The sequence below is a fragment of the Oryza glaberrima genome, chromosome 8 (assembly GCF_000147395.1).
Source record: "Oryza glaberrima chromosome 8, OglaRS2, whole genome shotgun sequence".
NCBI classification, from domain to species: Eukaryota; Viridiplantae; Streptophyta; class Magnoliopsida; order Poales; family Poaceae; genus Oryza; species Oryza glaberrima.
Genome location: NC_068333.1, coordinates 3,772,774 through 3,793,132, shown reverse-complemented (window position 1 = coordinate 3,793,132; position 20,359 = coordinate 3,772,774). Strand labels below are relative to the sequence as shown.

The 20,359-nt window shown below is 39.7% G+C and overlaps 1 protein-coding gene across 3 annotated transcripts; it reads left to right on the top strand.

Moving 5' to 3' along the window:
• Positions 1–1,988: 1,988 nt before the first annotated feature.
• On the top strand, positions 1,989–19,159 carry LOC127782912 (chromatin modification-related protein EAF1 B-like). 3 transcript variants are annotated; one of them, XM_052310191.1, is made up of 24 exons: positions 1,989–2,195; positions 2,887–3,112; positions 3,187–3,241; positions 3,330–3,427; positions 3,514–4,954; positions 5,022–5,141; positions 5,279–5,539; positions 5,753–5,926; positions 6,045–6,125; positions 6,703–6,763; positions 6,870–7,441; positions 7,517–7,570; positions 8,348–8,405; positions 8,516–8,709; positions 11,120–11,173; positions 11,253–11,333; positions 11,644–11,781; positions 12,006–12,122; positions 12,624–12,715; positions 12,822–13,034; positions 13,117–13,507; positions 14,724–16,154; positions 16,585–16,985; positions 18,764–19,159. In XM_052310191.1, the coding sequence occupies exons 2-22, from the start codon at positions 3,024–3,026 to the stop codon at positions 16,089–16,091; spliced, it is 5,712 nt and encodes a 1,903-aa protein (XP_052166151.1). In that variant the 5' UTR covers positions 1,989–2,195; positions 2,887–3,023; the 3' UTR covers positions 16,092–16,154; positions 16,585–16,985; positions 18,764–19,159. The 3 variants fall into 3 exon arrangements, with proteins under 3 accessions (XP_052166151.1, XP_052166150.1, XP_052166152.1); XM_052310190.1 differs by lacking the exon at positions 18,764–19,159 and having other exon boundaries at positions 16,585–17,040; XM_052310192.1 differs by lacking the exons at positions 7,517–7,570; positions 18,764–19,159 and having other exon boundaries at positions 1,990–2,195; positions 16,585–17,040.
• Positions 19,160–20,359: the final 1,200 nt, after the last annotated feature.

Here is a 20,359-nt window from a genome sequence, read left to right as displayed (position 1 = left end):
TGTACTTGTATATTGTTTCAGTCCCAATCCAAATGTATATCCAAACACAACCAAAGGGGTTGTTTGGATGAGGGCAATGAAACTATTTTTTTTTCACTTAAAAACAAGATTTGTTTCTATTTAGAAGAACAACAACTGTTATTATATTAGTTCTATCATTACCATATATGGATGAGCAAAACTAAATTTTGGTTTAGCCAGTAGCGTGTTTGGCTGATGAATGCTACTTGATTGATTAAACACTCATCACTTTCCTATTTCTAGTACGACAATTCATCATCTTTACATGCTAACTATATGAATTACCCAGGTTTATATATTGAGACGTAGGAAGTATTTATTTATTATTACTCCTCTGACTTAGAGTCAGGCTGATCAGAAACACAACGGGAAGTTTTCCTGGTTAGACGGGCTCCACTAATGCATTGATTACGCACCCGCATTACAACCATACGTGCAAAGGACGATGAAAGAGTTACTTTGGATGTACTACTTTGTAAATTTAATAATACCTATAGCACAACACTACTAGAGGATTTAACTTTTTCCACTCTTCACCACACATCCATTTTACCCCTCTCACATGAGTAGCAAATCTTTTACCACTCCACTCCTCTAGAGTGGTAAAAAGTAAATATTCGAAACACTTGGTGGTGCACATGATATTCAGCTCTTCCTCTCCCCTCTCTAAGGGATTTAACGTTTTGACACTTTATCATATTGGTTTAATCTCTCACAACACTCTTCCTTAATGATAAATCTATTGTCACTCACATATTCATAGTGATGATTGGCCCTTATTCATATGCTTATCCGAACATATTATTACTAACTAAAAAATAATTTGTGGTTAAGCCTTTTATACATGTGTCGTTAGCAATTTAAAAGCAAATATTGTAAACAATCTATGATGAAAAAGCCAAAAAAATCAATTTTAAAATTTAACTTAAGAAGCATAAGCATAATCGAAACAATGAGTATTGATCAAAGACAAAGTTTGCTATATGACACCTAAAATTTGTTTAATTTGTTGAACAATATAAAAAAATGTGTCATGGCTGAGAGACATTATTTTGCTAGATGACACTTTCGGCTTAATTGGAGAGACCTAAGAAAGACGAGAATGCTCCTAGGACCACATGCTTCAAACATGACGTTAGAGTAAAAAAGTTAGATATTATGCAACTTTAAATTTACCATCACCCCAAGTGCATCACTAGCATACATTATATTTCATCTTCACTCCAACCTCAGCTCAAAAGACCCTAAGAACATTCTCATCTTTTAAAGAATTTCCCTCTTCAATTGAGTCGAAAGTGTCCTTCAGCAAATTACCAGTTTTTACGATGCCTATCAATCGTGATACATTTTTACAGTATATCTTAGTAAATTACACAAAATTTAAATGTCTAATACTTCCTTCGTTTCATATTGTAAGACTTTCTAGCATTGTCCATATTTATATATGTGTGTGTTAATGAATTCAGACATATATATATATATATATATATATATATATATATATATATATATATATATATATATATATATATGCGCCTAGATTCATAGGTCCATATGAACGTGGGCAATGTTAGAAAATCTTATAACCTAAAACGGAGGTAGTAGCAAATTTTGCCTAACGAATGCCCCGTTCGAATCCACTAAAAATAGTGGATTAACTTTTGGATTAAAGTGGCACGTTTTTCAAACTGTTAAACGGTGCGTTTCGTGTGAGAACTTTCTAAATGAAAGTTGTTTTGTTTTTGTTTTGTTTTGTCTTCATCTTCCTTTCCGCGAACGCTCACTCCGCGCCGACCGACCGACCGGGTCCGACCGCACCACCTCGCGCGAGCTTCACCCGGTCGCAACCCCGACCCGACCCGCAAACACACAATCTCCTTTCTCCTTCCCTCCCTCGCGGCCTCTGCCTTCTGTATATACGACGTACCACCACCACCACACCCCCCACGCGAGCCCGCGAGCCCCGCCGCGCCGCGCCACCGATCTCCGGCGACCCCCCCGGCCGCCGCCGCCGCCGTCTCCGCCGCCACCACCCGGAGATCCTCCCGCGCGCCTCCCCCCTCCCCGCCGCGTGCTCCCGGCGCCCACTGCCCCGCCCCCGAGGTGGGGGCTCCCCTGCTCCCCGCAAACCCTAACCCTAGCCCTAGCCCACCCCCGGCGCGGGGGCTGCCTAGGTGAGTCTCCTGCTCCGTACGACGCTCCTTGTGGCCTCCTTAGGGCTCGTGGCTGTCCCCTAGGGCCGCAATTGAGGTGTGCCCTTGGCGGGGGCTGCCCGGCCTCTCGTGGTGTGTGTTTGTGTGTGGTGAGGTGAGGTGGGCTGGTGGTGCTACTGCTGTTAGCCGTTTAATTGTGCTGCATTTGCGAGTTTGCAAATGGAGTGTGGGGGGTACGTGTGGTCAGCTTCGCGCGCTCGCTGTAACTGAAGCATTCATGGTTTAGCAACGCTGTAAACGGTTTGAGCTCTGATAGCGCGGAATGTTCGCGGGTCTGCTTAAAAAAAGTGATTTTTTAGTGTGCCTTATATGGCATGTGGACTGTTTGTTAGTGAAAGAAAGACTTTCTAGCTTCGCGGCACGTTCTGTCGTTATGTGCGCGCTTAGTTCGATCAGGCCATAAGGCTGTCGAACCGTTTGCGTGTGCGTGTTTGATTGGGCAAGTGTGGTTGGACTTGGCATGCTCTATTCTTGACTGGGAAAATGCTGGCGCTATGCATTTATTTTGTCTCCTTTTTATTTTTGGTAATAAGGATTGCGTTTTCCGTAAACTTGATATGGGAGGACGCCGTCACCTTTATGATATTTAGTTTCTCCTATTGTTTTTTGCGTATTGTTGCCTTGTTATCAGCAACATGGTTTGGTTTTACAGGAAACAGGTTGCACATTTTGCGGACTTTTGAGAAGGTCATGTCCATTGATGAGTGATGACATGGCAAGCTGAGTAGATAATGCTTGCAGTGATGCCTTTGCATATCCTGATCCTGTGTGGATACTGAGCTGTGCTCTATGGGAGGAATTGCAGAATGTGGTGTGAACATTGATCAGAAAGCTTCGCCACGCCGTGCGGCCATAGAGAAAGCTCAAGAGGAGCTTAGGTACATTGACGACCATCTTATTATGAGCCTGTATATGCTTTCTGTGGATTCCTAATGTTCTGTACAAACTTCAGGCAAGAATATGATGTCCGTGAAGAACGAAGAAGGGAGCTTGAATTTTTAGAGAAGGTATGTTGCAATCGGATCCTTATGGTTTGGAGTGTATGTTGACTTTGCATTAGATCATTTGTCCTGATTTATTAATCTGTTATTGCAGGGAGGTAACCCCTTGGATTTCAAACTTGGACATGTAGCATCACTTAGTGTCCAGTCCACTTCTGTTGCAGATCATATAACCGAACAAAATGTGATAAGGTGATACTGATTTTCATGGTTTGTCATATGATAACGGTGCTGCCATTATTGTTTGATACGATCCTCTTTTCTCACTTGCACTACAGTGAAGCTAAGGGCAGCTTTGCGTTTGCTGCCTCACCCCATGGGGATTCGGTTGAAAGTAGTGGCAAGCCAGGAAGTTCATCATGCCGTGATGCCAACACAGCTGATAATCTTATGCTTTTGGATGGAGATACCAGCAACACAGGTGGGGAGAAACTTATCAAACGTGGTACTAAACGAACTAATGTATCTCAACCTGATGTGTCCCTGCGCTGTGATGGTCAAAACAATGTAAAAGAGGCTGAAGATTCTAGTTTGTTCCGCCCTGGGGCAAAGAACCAGGCGTATGCTCGTCGCAGATCAAAATCAAGCAGGGAGAATGCCACTGCGTCTGTTGGGTCTCTACCAGTTTCCCCACTATATTCTCAAGGGAAAGATGCAAAAGGGATAATACAAGAAACAAAATCAGAAGATCATGGTGCCTCATCTATTGGCAACTCAAAACCAGCAAGTCCAGATCGGAACAACACATCAAAGGTTGCTTCATTAGGTGATCATGATGCGATGGAGATGGACAACACTAATGAAGGAAACCAAGCAGCAACTCATGAAACAACAAACATCAAAGATGGTGTTGAAACACCGGAAATCTCACCAAACAGTGTGGATGGTAATTCACAGCTTATTGGAGATGGTTTGGTAGTTACTGCAACTACTTCTGCAGAATCCCCTGACACAAGTCCAAAAGAAGCTACTTTAATGGCAACTTCTTCATTTCCATCTTCATGCAATGAAGTCTTGGAAGAAGCATGTGCTGCGGAAGAAGCAGGTAATGGATGCTCAGATAAAAATTTGGTTGTTCATGCAGATGATATGGTTAGCAAGAGTTCTGTTCCTCCCTCTGAGGTAGAAATTGCCAGTTTGAATGAAAATGAAGCGGATATACCATGTGCAGATGTGTCTAAGACCGTTGATGAACATCCTGGAAAAAGTGAGAACTTATCAGGGAAGGTGTCTGATGAAGATTTAGGTGATGCTATACCTTCTGACAAGGATGGAAACAAAGATGGTCAACCAGAAGGTGGTGACATGCCCACAGTTGTTGATGGCGTTTCTAACTCTGTTCAACCAGAAGTCAACAATACCATTTATGCCAAAGATGACGTTGATGTCCATAACAAGATGGTTGATGCACAAAAGGACACAGGGAATCTTGCTACTTCTGGTCTTGACAAAGTCGATAAGGAAGCATGTTCTAATTTGAAAAAAAATAATAAATGTTCTCCTGATTCTAATATTGCTGATAAGTTGGATTCTGTTACCGTGGCGTCTGGTTTGCTCACGAAGGACGTGCCTAGTTCTGTGTCATTAATGAACCCTGACAATGATGTTAATAAAACTGGTGAAAATATTCCAATGATGGAAAAGAAGGAATGCGAAGATTCTACTGTTGCCAAGAAGGAACATGAAGATTCTATCCTTAGAAGGGCACGATTAATAGAGGTACACTTAGAATATATACTTTTCTGATACTGCTTTTCTGAGAAGAAAGTTAATAAATACTTCTCAGGTCAATATCAAGAAAGCTGGTGAACGATCTCTCTGCAATATTTCTTTGGAGAAGAAGCCAAAGAGTCACTGGGAATTTGTCCTGGAGGAGATGGCTTGGATGGCAAATGAATTTATGCAGGTATTCTCTAAAGTGATCTTAATAATCAATTCTTGTTCTCATGCAGGCTGCAAGTTTTTTATCTTGTCGTGTAACATTTCTTTTACTGTATTTACATATTCAAAGATATTATGTAACATCACGTTTTCTATTTAAAGGAGCGCCTGTGGAAAAGTGCAGCAGCTTCCCAGATGTGCCACTGGATTGCCTTAAGTGGTCGAGCAACATTTGAGGAAGCAAACATTCAAAGGAAACAGAAATCAATTGCTAGAATCCTAGCCAAGAGTATCATGAAGTTTTGGTGTTCAGCTGAGACTTTACGAGCTACCAGTGGTGAAATGCGTAAAGAGAAGCAAGCAGAGGAGTCAATTGGGATTGGGGAAAAAAAGGTGGCTGGAATCAATGCAGAAAAAGAACAGGTCAGCGAAATCAATTTTCTAACATTGTTCCTTCTTTATATTTCTCTTACATGCAACCACTTTTTCACTTACGAGACAATTTAAGATTTCAGATCTTTCTAGACAACTTAGAATAAAATAGGGACACCGTATTTATTATGTTGCATAAGCATTATTTACAAACTTATAGCGACTAACATATTTGTGCTTGATGTAATTTACAAATCTGGACAGTGTAACGAACCTCTGGAACAAGAGAAGCTTCAGTCTCCTATTCAAAGTTATGCACTAAAGTTTCTGAAGGACAACTGTAATATATCTGAGTGTCTGTCGTTAGCTGAAGCACCAGCTACTCCTGACAGGCTGAATGATTTTGGCATTTTGAAAGTGCCAGACCAGCTTTCAGAAGTAACCCATCTGATGACACCATTTAACATTTCATCTAATTTGACATGAATTCTCTGAGGAGCATACACAAAAACTGTTGACTGACACTGGTTTTATGATTTTTTTTCCTAACTTCTAGGCAAACCTATTTTATGGTGTAGCCCCTGGTGCGATGCAGGCATACAGAGAGTTTGTGGAGGGTCCTTTTGTGGCTAATAAGGCAAGGACATGCTCTCTGTACTCTGATGGCTTTATAATAGTAATTCTTTTATGCTATGCGGTGCTTTTGTTCGGTTTTCAATTATCGGACAGTATAGAAAATCGTGGTTGTTTTCAACTGTGGGTTGATAAAGTTCTGGACAATTGAACCTATTGTTGTTTTCAAGATTTTATTTACCTAATGGCTCTATGATAAATTACTAATGTATTGGGCTAGATCTTTATCTGTGGTGCTAGCTGGTTGCCTTTATCTTTGTGTGGAGAGATTTTCACTAGTTTTTTCTTTGGTGTGTATGGGGTGTGGGCCTAACTCCCTCTCCTGTGGCCTTTTTTTCTCTCTCTCTTAGTGATATGAAACACAATCTCTTCTGCGTGTTTGAGTTTTTATCTCTCTCTGTTTTTTTTTTACTGAAGTGAGCATTTGACCTTTTGCACAATCTTGAGTAAGTGATATGAATCGTCACATTGCATATTATTGTCCTATGTCCATTACTTTGGATTGTTTTTCCATCTTTTATTTAGGATTTTACTTCATCGTCGTTTGCCTGTACTTACAAAAATTAATGTCTACCATCCAGAAAACCAATAACTCTCGACAGAAGAATGATTATGAGCCATCTACAACAGGCTCTGTTGCAGGTAATATATCTATTACACCACTATTTCCTTCTATATTATATATTATTACATGTTTTGAGAAATATTTACATGTACTTAATGTTCTTATCATGCTTTTTTGGTTTAGATGCACATAGGGGACATGCATATGAAGATGATGATGTCGAGGCATCCACTTATGTATTGCATGGTACTTATGATGATGGTTTGCCATCAAAATCGAGTCACAAAAAGAAACACCTTATTCAGCAGAGGATGAATGGCACAAGGCATTACAGTACTGGTGTTGACATGCCTTATGATCCATATGTGGAGAGCAAGCCAGGAAACCAGCCATTTTTATCAAATGGAAAAAGACCTTCAGATTTCTTTAATATTCCTACAAAACGCATCCGGACAGCTGCTAGACAACGAGTTGTAAGCCCATATCCTGCTAATGCTTCTGGAGCCACTGCATTCACAAGTAAAACAGATGCTTCTAGTGGAGACACAAACTCTTGTCAAGATGACCAAAGTTCATTGCATGGTGGATCTTTTCCAAGGAAGAATGTGGATATTGAATCGACAGTTGATTTTGATAGACAATTGTATGATGGCAGTGAGGTATCTACTAAGTCAAAAAAGAAGAAAAAGTCTAAGCACCCTGGATACAAGACACCTCAAAGTGTCGCTGAGTCTTGCTCTTTGATTGCTGGGAAGGTTAAGATCTTTATGTCAACTCTCTCTATCTTGTTTACAATGTTGTAGAGTAAGTTGATTCTGCTGATGTTTCAGGGCATTGCCTGTGATCCTAGACCTCAGGTTGATTTGATTGCTCAATATGAGCAGGTATTTTTTTGGCTGTTCTGATTGTAGTATGTCAATGACATTTGCACCTTTTGCAGACAAAATCAGCATGGTGAATCCATTAGTGTTTTAAGTGGTTAAACATGTGTCCCAACACTCTGATGGTGTGTCCACCCTTCAGCTTATAAGCTGCAGCAAAAAAAAAAAAATGAATTTTAAAACATAATTTTGGAGTAAATTTTGGGGTTTCTTCATCATAGTTTATTTTTCAGCATTTGCTTTTAAATCGCTAAACACACATATAAAAGTTTAACGTTCAATTTTTTTTGTTAGTAATAAGCCATACAGCTTATAATCAGCACAAGTGAATAGTGGTCTAAATGACACCACAAATTTTATTCATCTTAATGAATCATTGGGTTTCGTATGTTCTAATTTTTGGGTTAGCAGCATTGCAGCTTTTAGTGAAGTATTACCTCCTTCCTCAAATAGGACTATGTTTTAGAATATGTGCAGCTAAGCCTCGAAATCTTAGCCTTCTAATGTATGCAGAACTATTTGATATGTGAAAATGGCAGACCTGTCATGAAATACTTCCATACCTATATATGACAATGTTTTTGATGAATATATGATTAAAAATATTAGTTACCAAACATGTGCATTGGTCGCTATTTGGTCGTAAATAACAAGTAAAAAAGAACAGGAGGTGTACAAACCTTCTCCCACTCAAAAAATTCCAACCACCACATGCTTTTGGAAAGCAAAAGCTTGTCGTTTCATTAATATCTGATAAATGTTTTCTCCTTTCTATACCAGAAGGATTATTTGAAGAAGAGATCAGAGGTCCATCAATTCGATTCAAATGGAAATATTGGTATTTTCTTTCTCTACTTCAGATTGCATAACTTATATATATAATAAATAGTTCTTGCTCTATTTAAGAGGACATGGGAATAATTTTTCACACTTGTGACTTGTCAACAGTGATAAATGGTCAGCATGCTGCCAAGAAGCCTAAATTGATGAACCAAGCACCAGATGTTTCATTAGAAGCACTTACACCAGTTGGCCCAATGGTATCTCCTGCTGCTTCACAAATGAGTAATATGGCAAATCCTACTAAGATTATAAAGATCATTACAAACCGGGATCGTGGGAGAAAAAATAAAGTGCTCAAGGTATATACCTCTTGGCATGGTTGTATGTTTTCTTTGTATCTGTTTACAAACACACAAATTTACTATGTTAAGTCTCTCAGACGCATTACTTTTCATAATCTGTATTTTACTTCGAATTTCTCTGTTGTTAACACTAAACTATGCTGGTTTTATAGAAACGTATAATTGCTAATACAAACAGTACTTATAAATCACCAAAACAAATGAGTAAACCTCACAATCATATACTACCAGTAAAGCTACACAACCTTAAAGCAGCAGTTTTAGAGAACTGCAGTTCATTTTGCATAACTTTATCCAATTGGTTGGGCTTGCTCGTCGATATCACAATCCTACCATTTTATATTAACAAGGTTCCAAGCACCGGTGGTAACCGGTCTGAAGCCAGTGACTGGTACTGGAATAAACTGGCCAAAATGATTTTTGAATTAAAATTTTATGAATTTGTCATAATTTCCGCATCATCCTCATGCCGTCATATGTGCAAAATGTTCCTACTCCTATTATGTGTTATATGACTCTACCCATGTCTGGTTGTATGTGATTTATTTGTACTATGGACTCTAATGAATTAATATGTGATGTACTCAAATATCATGTTCAGTTGTTATAGAGTAAATTACGCTCACTGTGCATAAACTTGTGTAGTAAGTGCAAATAGTTGCAACAGCTTGCAAATCATTCGTTCTGGTGCAACAACTTGCCTTAGTCTGTTCGAACCAGGGCCAAAACAGTCCATGCAGGTGGAAATCATCTGAGGTGGCACTCATTGATGACATGTAGCCCTGTAGTACACGCATCAGTTGCTTATATAGTAAGTTGTGCTGTAGCTACTTAGTTTAGACATTGAACTATGTGCTTGTGTTCTGCACTATAGCAAACCAAACTAGAGCAATCAGGAACAAAAAAATTCCCTTCGATGCTACTGAGTTTGGACATTGAACCAGTACTAAATCTATCGCTTGATGTTAATTCCACCATAAAATAGCTCCAAAGATTGAAACCAACACAATATAAAGAGACCATCACAGTAATCTGATCCTTCTACTTCATTTTTGCACAAAGCTGCTGCATCTCTGCTCCCTGCAAATTAACATCCTATAAACAACAACACAATGTTCTCCCATTATTAATTACACAATATTCACCTATCGGCCAACTGGGGTTGGGATATGTGTGTACTTTCCGCATCATATCATTTTCCGTTACGTGGACTGATTTGGCCCGGGTTTGCACGGACTAGGCAAGTTGTTGAATTGAAGCAAACAATTGCAAGTTGTGATACCTACTTGTACCCAACACGCAAGTTCGTGCACCATGAAGGCAATTTACTCGTTATAACTATAAATCTTCATGTCATCATGTGTATTTAATTTCCGTGCCATTCCTCCTAATAGTTGTGCTTGTGCTGTTGTCATAACGTTTATTTCTCATGGATTCACATATGATGTTCATTTTTATGTATGCAATTGCAAGAATGTCCCATTTCTTTGGGCCACTTAGCAATTGGTTATCGATGGTTTCTAGCCGGTAATTGGTCCAGTTACACATTTTAGGCCTTTCTAAAAACTTATTTTATGAATAAACCCTCCAAAAACTTATTCCAGATTTGGGCCCCCTACCTTGGTGCTGAGGTCCACTGCCATGATGCCAGCGTCATCAGCACCGAGGGTTGGTGCTACTGGCTCTGGCACTCGTGTCAACCCCGTTCCCCTCACTCAGAGTGATGGTGACTGCATGCACCTCTGGAGTGGCAGGCGATGCTGAGGGAATTCATGTGGTGGCAAGCGGGAGATGGAACTATGGATGGAGACGGCGGAGGCGCGCGAGGTTGAGTGCTGTGCCTGTGAGGAGTGGCTTGGGGGCGCAACACCCGGCCTCACGCCCCTCTGCCATCTCCATCCATCGCTCCTCTATCTCCAACTTGCCGTTGTATGAACTCCTGCTGCATGTTCTTGCCATTGCAGCGGCGGTGCGAGCGGCCGCCGCTGCTCTGAGCGAGGGGGACACAGTGGTGCCGTGGCAGTGGACCTCGCCAATGAGTCCGGCGCCGAGGTAGAGGGGTGTGGGGGGGGGGGTCCAATGCTTCAAAAGGGTGTAGTTTTTGGACATTTTGTGCAAAAAGAATTATCTGAAATCATTGCCTAAAAGTGGCTCTGTGATGGTTTTATCGAAGGCAGCATGGGGGAAAATTGGAAGTACTACTTCCTCTGTCCGCTTGACCAAAATATATAGGTAGTTGAATTTTGAGACAGGAATAAAGGGAAAAAAACTCTTGTCATATTATTCTCTTTTTTTGTCTTTCATACCTTTTTTGCTTTCTTAACATCTTATGTACTCCATTCTTATTCTTGGTTGTTGCACATTCACTAGTATACCTGTTTTCTAAAACTTTTGATCCTTTTGCCAGATGGCTGCTAGTCACTCAGGCCCTGGAAGTCCATGGTCGAGCTTTGAGGATCAGGTTATTGGCTGTTAAAATAATTGATCATTTCGATCTTGCTATATTGTGCAGAAATAACCTAACATTTTTATTATATTAGGCTCTTGTTGTGCTTGTACATGATATGGGTCAAAACTGGGAACTGGTTAGTGATGCACTGAACAGCATTGTTCAATTGAAGGTAATATATTATTATTTAGGACTTCAAAGTTTTCTTTTATTTTTTGCCATGTCAATCCTTTGTTTTTCCCAGTACCGGCAAGTCTGCCTTGTAGAAATCATTTTATTGAAAACCATGTTATTTTCTCCACTTCTTTAGCATTTTGTATTCTTTTTTGTCAATCCTCTTTTTAATTGGTGTTTGTTTATTTCCTCGCTTGTACATTGGATCTTATGTGATATCAAATATGATCATCATAATGTGATGTTTTAGTACATTGATGTTTTATTTGTTTTATTTAATTGTGGATTCTGGCATCTCGTATATGCAGTGTATATATAGAAGGCCTAACGAGTGTAAAGATCGCCATAAACTTCTCACAGAAAAAGGTTCAGGTGATGGTGCGGATAGCGCAGATGACTCGGGCTCATCACAACACTATCAGTCCACATTGCCTGGCATCCCAAAGGTTTGCTCTCCCATTTATGTTTTCTTGTGTTATCCCTCTTAGCATGTAAATGGGATTTAGAATTAGAAGTTTCAAATTCTGAAGTTGATTTAGTATCCAGTTTTTGTTTTGACCTGCAGAGTGTGAGGCTAGTTTTTCTTGTCCAATAGTGTTCATATAGATGCTCAAAGGATGTCATCTTTTTAACAGTTAACATTGTGATCTGTTCCATGTAAATATATCAGGGTAGTGCTAGACACCTGTTCCAGCGACTTCAAGGACCGTTCGAGGAAGAGACTCTTAAGGCACACTTCGAGAAAATAATATTCCTTGGTCAAAAGTTGCATCCAAATCGTAGAAAGGTTAGTTTTTTTTGGAAAAGCCTTTTACAGGCTTGACTTTGTATTAGTATATTAGAATTGTAAATTTTCCTACGGCATGCAGTACATAATGGTTATTCTTCTTTGTTCAATGTTAATGTGTTGATCTGTCATGTTGTTTTATACGCTCTTGCTTCATCATATGGTATCTCATTACTGGCAGTAACGACAATCATCTGCTACAGTTTGACATGTATAAGAAAATGATTGAAAATGCTGATTTCATCTTGGGTTGTCATGATGAATTGTGGAGTGGTCTTTCCTTATGTTTGGTATCTCTCATTTAAAATGGATATAAAATCTTATGATATTTGTGGTATCTCTCGCTTAAGTTTTGTTCGGCCAAATTATTTTATGTTAAATAGTGTTATATTTGTTGCTGTATATGCAATTTAAACCATGTGTATTTTCTGAATTTACATGTTTACCCACGTTAGTCTGATCATTTTCCCTATGTCCCCTTTCACTTTTTTGGTCATGCAGGGTGAGAGCCAAGAGCTCAAGCAGATAAACCCACTCCATTCTTCTCATCTTCATGCACTTTCTCAAGCATGTGCACCTGGAGTCATTTTGATGTATGAGCATTGCTGTGTTCAATTTATATGTTCTTTTCCTGTATCCACAGTCCCTGCCAGTCTTCTTTATACTTTATCTAATGCTCGTATTTAAAACTACCAATAGGCCGCTTGATCTTTGTGATGCAATGACTCCAAACCCGGATGCACTTTCTATTGGTTACTCGGGATCTCATGCAAGTGGTTTAATGCTTCCAAACCATCCCAGTTCCATTGGTCCCACCCTTCCTACTGGTAATATGAATACTAGGCTACCAGGGTCTCCTGGTATGGTTTTAGGCAATACTTTGCCATCACCTTCAACACCAAATACTCCTAGGTAAATGATCCTATTTTCCTTCTCTAGCTTATAAAATTAATTTTACATTCTAATGTTCGTTTCTGTAAAATTTTTGTTGCAGGGATTCTCAGAGGTACGGAATGCCTAGACCTACCTCTCTGCAGGGTGATGAGCAACAAAGAATCCAGTACAATCAGATGCTCAACAGCAGAAGTCTTCAGCAACCTGGGGTGCCTGTTCCTGGTGCGCCTGCTGGAGTTGATCGTGGTGTTCGGATGATGCCTGGTGCTCATGGTATGGGGGTGATGACTGGACTAAATCGTGGTACTCCAGTGACCAGGCCGCCCTTTCCAAGGCTTGGTTCCTCAGGAATGCTAAATATGGTTTCACCTGGAAACATGCTTCCCAACAATGGGCAAGGCATGCAAAACACGGTGAATGTTCATCCTGGTACCATACCTGGCCATGGAAATACTATGTTGAGGCCACGCGATCCAATGCAGATGCTTCGGGTAAACATTTCCTTCCATTCTGTGTTATGATATATATCTTTCATCATGTCTTGTGCTCTCCATTGGCTGGTGTGTGTGCTAGAGGCATAGAATATCGTGCATTCCGCCTACCTTCTGTTCTAATCATATGGATGATAACATAGTTTCAAAACCAGTCCTAAGTAGTTATAATATGTACTGATTGACTGAACATATATGAACTTCATTCAAGCTACTGGCTTGTATGTGTTGTGGGCAAGCAAACTTAGCTGCTGTGTAAATCGGTGATACTGGTCAATTTGCGGGGTTCCTCTATCTAACTGGCAATTTAATATTCTAATGTTATTCTATTAACTAGCAGTGCATGTGTGCTGCTGCAATGGTTTTCAGATTAGTAAGTATCACATACTCTGATCTTATAAAATGCCAAAGTATTTATCTTAATTTTCCAATTAAACAATCATATCAACAGGCTATATCTACACGTATGCATGTGTAGTGGACGCAATTATTTATTTATTTTAGGAAGTCCTACAATACATCAATACGACACACTTGCCTACATTGATTTATCATAAAATATCACCATAGAGTATGCACCGCATCCATTACCAACTTCTCTCTTTAAGCGGTAGATTCTATTCAGATCTGATGTATATGTTATTTTAAACTTTCATATCTGACCAAACTGCTCGTACAACAAGCAGAAACATTCGCCATGCAGTCCATTGCTTATACATGCTTTGTGGGAAGACTGGATGGAACCTGGAAATTTGAGTCCTTCCTGCTGCGAATTTATATAATTATTCAAGTATTATTTTCAAACTCTAGGCCCAAAATTCACTTAATACTCAGGTCCCACTTAGGATGGGCCTATGCACAAACCTGGTTAATCATTAGTGTCACACATTCTTCATTGGCTAGGCCTACTGAAAGCTAAAATACTGTAGCCAACTCCCTCAGTTTTCTGGTTAGAAATATCAATTGCTGGATGGTTAGCAGGTGATAGTTTTAAAGTATCATATTACAAATCTGAAAGAATCATAGCTAGAGCACGCATGTTGCTTTTTTGTGATGTTATTACATCCCATAGTTAATGATGCATGCATCGATCTATCCATTTTTTAGCTCATGGACATACTTACGATATCCAAAGCTTAATTTAATCAGTAAAAAGCTAGAAGCTGTCCTTTTTTGCTGTTATGTGGTTGCTGATGCTATGCATTCTTTGATGTAGCCTGGCCAGAACATGGAAGAACATAGGCAGATGATGCAGGAGTTTCAGATGCAAGTATCGCAGGGAAATAACCAGTCCATTCATTTCAGTGGTACTCCATTTTCCAATGTCGGAGCATCTTCACCTGGTCAACCTTTTCCAGTTCAGTCATCCCAACCACATCAGATGCCACAACAGTCACACGTGCTTGGAAATACACATCACCCCCATATTCAAGGAACAACCCAGTCAAGCCCACAGCAGCAGGCTTATGCTATGCGCTTGGCTAAAGATAGACACATGCAACAATGCATGATGACCCAACAACAGCACCCACTTTCTGGAGCCAGTGCAGTGTCGACTGTACAGAATGGTTCACAAATGCAACAGCAGAGCCAAGGGCCAGCTTCCAGTGCTATCCCATCTTCGCAGTCACAACATAAACAGCAGCATCCGGCACAAAATTCACTAGATAGCTCAGTGCCTCCCAACCAGCCTGTTAATACATCGCATAAGCAGAAGAAGCAACAGGGTCAGCAGCAGTCTAGACAAAACCAGCAGCAAAGAAATCAAGGTAGCCAGCAAGCTAAGCTTATGAAGAGCTTAGGCCGAGGGAATATGATGCACCAGAGTTCACCAGTTGATGCCACTCAAGCAAGCGGTATTTCTACAACCTCTAAAAACCAAGTTTCTGATAAAAGTATGGTGCAACAGGGCCCGGGGTATTTTGCTGGTAATAAGGGCTTGGTTCCATCAGTGGTTCAACCTGGTAATCAACCCAAGATATATGGGTCTCAGATGCCTCATTCACCAATACAAACATCGGATGTAGGTAGTCAAAGCTCAATGCAGGGTTCTCCTAACCAGACTATGTTAACTTCTCAACAAGCTCCACTTCATTCGTCATCTCCATTGGCACAGCAGCAGCAACAACGGTACATGAATCCATCACATAACAACATCCAGAGATTGGTGATGCAACAAAACCGTCATATGAACACTGATGGTAGGATAGAATCACCTGTTGACCAAGTTCAACATAATCAGGCAATTCCCTCCACATCCATTGCAAAGAGTACAGATTCAGGTAGCCCAGGTGGTGTTTCATCTATAAACCAGCGGAGACAAGAGTCATCTCATGATCCAACTACAGTTCCATCAACCTCGCAGTTAGCTAGCTCGCCTCAAGATACCTTTGTTGGAAATGAAATGCTGTTGTCAGTGTCTAGCCAAGGCATGTTGCAAAGGCAAATGTCAGGTGGCGTGCCTATACATGGGCATGGTATTGGTGGGCAGAGGCAGCAGCTGCAATCTCGGCAGCAACAGCAGCAGAAGCCTGCTGTTCAAGGCAGTGTGTATGCTCATCCTTCAAATTCAGGACCAGGATGATGTTGAAATTAGGCTGGTAGCTTTTGCAGAAAATTCTTACCCCTTTGTAAAGTTACTGTACAGGTATGCCTTAATCCTAATCCTAACATATTCCCAAACGCTGGCTTATGCATATGGCAAGATTTTACACCCTCCAGTCATAAATATTTGACATTTAGGACAACATAAGTCAAACCTAAAAAATTCTGACCATTAATAATTTCTCAAATACTTGGTTTAAAAACAAAACGAATGATATACATAGATCTGCCTCGAAAAGTACTGTCATAATATCATAAACTTGTTAGATTTTACAAACTTGCTATGGTATAAAATTGATTGCCATAATTTTGAATGTTTTGACCGATACTCATTCTACATCAAAATCAAATATTTGTGACTTTAGGGATTGCTTGTGCACACTAGGGTCTTGAAGAACTGCACGAGTCATTGTATTAAAAAACATCAACCATCTCTCCTGTTTTCTGATCTCTGGCATGTTTTCCTTTGCTAGGTGTTCGTGCTGTGGAAGCGGCGCGGGTAGCGGTTTCTTCATTTCCCCAAACTTTGAGCTAATTGTAGTCTCAATGCCAGGTAGATAATTATTTCCGCGCCATTTTGGCTCCACCTCTCAGCTTGGTTAGATTCTAGATTGCTGAGGGAGTGGTTCTTGTAACGGCAAATTTCTTTTGTTGTCAAAATGTTACCCCAGTGTGGGCCCGGTTGTATATTTTGTCCGCGAGGTCCACGTTGTTGGCAGCCGTCCTTTTGTATAAGCCTGTATATTTATCTCACGAGTTGGTGAATGCAAAAGCCATTGTTCACGTAAAACGACTCACAAACTGTTTAATCTTGCAGCATCCCCAACAGTCATATTCTTCAAGGATGTGCCATCAATTGGGGATGATCGCAAATGTAAGAAATGGCTGCAAATTAAGGGAATGGTTTACATGTTTGTGCTTGTCCCTAACTTTCCAGATTTTGCTGCCATGATAATCTCTTCTTGCACATGCACAAACTTAGGTGACCACTTTTAACTGGTGTTCCATTTTTTATTATTCCATTATATATACATACATATATATATATATATATATATATATATATATATATATATATATATATATATATATATATATATATATATATATATATATATATTGTGTTCTGTTTGAATTTACACAAAAGAAAGGTGATTCTGTAAAAAGCCTTACACAAAGCAAACAGAACGGAAGCTTATCGTTTGATATTTTGATGCCACAATATGTTGTGCCAATAGTTATTTAGCAGAGCAAGTGGACTATTTGCACAAACCACAAAGTGAGATCAGGTCCACTACAGTGTTAGGCTATGCCCTTTCTTTTGGAATCTCCATCCGGCAAAACATGACTACACTCCGTCCCCCCCCCCCCCCCCCCCCCCCCAAAAAAAAAGACAAGCTCTGGATTTCCGTGTCCAACTTTTGGCTGTCTGTTTTATATGAAATTTTTTTATAATTTGTATTTTTATTGTTGTTAGATGATAAAACATGATTAATATTTTATGCGTGACTTGTCTTTTTAATTTTTTTTATAACTTTTTCAAATAAGACGGACGGTCAAACGTTGAACACATAAATCAGGGTTTGTCTTTTTTTTTTGGGTCGGAGGGAGTAGTGACTAAGTGGGAGTTCATGGAGGGAGATATTTTGCGTCACAGAGTACTTTAGCTTTGGAATTTATGACTCTTTTCTTTTTTGGAGAACTATTTAGGACACTTCGAAAAATTGATCAAATTGATGACAAAAGCCTATTTGTGGGGTCTAAAGCCTGTTGATTCACTCCCAACATCTAAGCAGTCACCTGCTTTCAAAATCTTGAAATCTCCACGAACTGAGCGTAGATACTGGTTATTTTTTTTGGGGGGTGGAACCTGTTCACCTATGTATTTGACTTAGCACTGATGATCATATTTATGAGTAATAATTCTTTTATTTTTATAGGGATGAATATATACGTGGGTATATAAGTGTCTACATACATTGTTTCGATTTTTTTTTTAAAAAAATCTCCTACAAACGGATAGGCGGCATCTAATTTCTTGTAAAAAATACAATAACAAGAAGGTAGACAGTCAGACTACTTGAAGAGACTGAGGGCCTCGTCTTTTCGCTTATGCTTATACTTATCAGCCAAAATTTGAATTTTCAACCTTAAATTTGGAGCTGATTTTGAGGTTTTTTCATCGAAATTTATTTTTCAGCCTTTTGCTTTTAGATCGCTAAGAACACGTATATAAAAATTTTATTCACAAATTACTTTTTGTTTGGAAATATGTTGTTTCGCTTATTCCGTGAATAAGCGAATAAACGAATAATCAATAATGCACAAAGAAACCATCCATCAATTCATCTACTTAGACTCCTTCAATTGTACCTTCCTCTCCCAGGCTTCCAGGAAGAGGCCAAAACCTGAGTTTTCATAGGAAATATTTGTCATTTGGTTCAGTGGAATGAGCCATACTTTGACCACAATCTCCATCAGAAATTCATAATTCAGACACATGTCAATTTCAGTTCCTTGGCTGCTACCTGCTAGAAATTTAGAAATTCAGACACATGCCAGTTTCAGTTCCTTGGCTGCCAAGACAGCCATTCCTCTCTGCTGCATCATCAACCACTACAAATATGAGACATCACATCCTCTTTTTTTCAGTCACCTGAAGCAGGCAAGCAATTTGGGCAATTTGGCAATCTGTTCTTGACAAGAAGACAAGGGGAAAAAAACAGCAGTTTTTGTCTGCAGCAATGGTGTACGAAGCAGCTGTGGCCAGTTCTCTCAAAGGGCAACAGCAGCAGCAGAGAGGACACAAGGGCAGTGCAGCAAGAAGCCATGAGCATCAGGTGAGCATCAAGGAGAAGCAGCAGCAGCAGATTGGGTGCAGAATCCTTTGGGCTTTCAGGAGGATCTACCCAACAGCTTCTGGGAAGAAATGATGTAAAAAAAAAAGGCCATAATTGAGAGGTTTTTAGTTCTTTCTTTTTGTGTTACTTTTATGCAATGGTAACAATAGAACGTATCGCGATCGTAAACCGCGCATGAATGTGTATGCTGTACAATGTGCTATTGTAGTCATGAATCTTTTGGTACATCAAAATATGGTGATGTGTCATACAAAAGAGCTTAAAATTACAGTTCTGACTGCCAGTGTACTACTGAAAATGAATCACCTGCTGTGTAGCAAGCAGAAGACTAATCTGCATGCAATTCTCTGTTGATTTCTTGCTAGGTTACATTCAGGCTTATGCTACAAATATAGCAAAGCATAGTATGAGGAGCCTTGATAATATGGTGATAGTTCAATACCATCAAGAGCCCATTTTTTTGGTATGTAAACAAATAAGTGAAGAGTTATGCAAGTGGCAAATATAGCAAATCTAAATACATGGCACTATTCTAAAATTAAGCCAGGCACCAACCGAAAGCTACATGAGAATAACATACATCTCTACATCGTCAAAAGCATCACACAGATAGTGAATCTTTGCAACTTTCTCTGCACTTTGGTGAGTTGCATCCTCTCCTTTCCTGCAAGCCCCAGTCAGCTTAAAGCTTCATAAGCAACTGAAAATCATGTCTTAGTGAGGCACATAGCAGTGTTATTCAGTTACATATTCCTCCACAACTTTAGGCCCCTTAGATTGAACCAAGCTTGTGAAAGCAGCGTGCCTTTGTGGTTGGGGTCCTCCATATGTACTCCATCCGTCTCACAAAGACTTCAATTTTAAGACGAAGTTGACAAATTAGTGATGAGGGTAAAAGACCAAAATACCCCTCATTAATAAGAAAATAGTGCTGCGGAGTAATAGGTAAGAGGAAATTAAGAGTTATTGAAGAGATAAAACTTCTAGATTTACGGAACTAGAGTAGATTAAAAGATAAAAATAAAGTCTTTTGGGGACAAGAGTTGGAGCACTTAGAAATGAAGTCTTTCTGAGATCGATGGGGTACATTGTGTGGCACAAATTGGCACCTAGCTACCACCCAATCTATACCTGTCCATGCAAAGGATCAAGAAAGGGAAAGTAAAGGTGAGGAAGAGATGACACCTTGACAACTGACATTGCCTGCTGCATTATGTTTGCTGATTAATTGCTTGTATTCTTTGGCCAATTATTGCATTGTGAGTGGGACAAAAGGCTCATCCTATGTGTCTGCAAGGACACTGTTTCATATTATCCTTCTCTGCATCTACAGATGAAAACCTGCACTTTTTTCAGCAAAAAAACCACTAGTTGCTACCTAGAACCC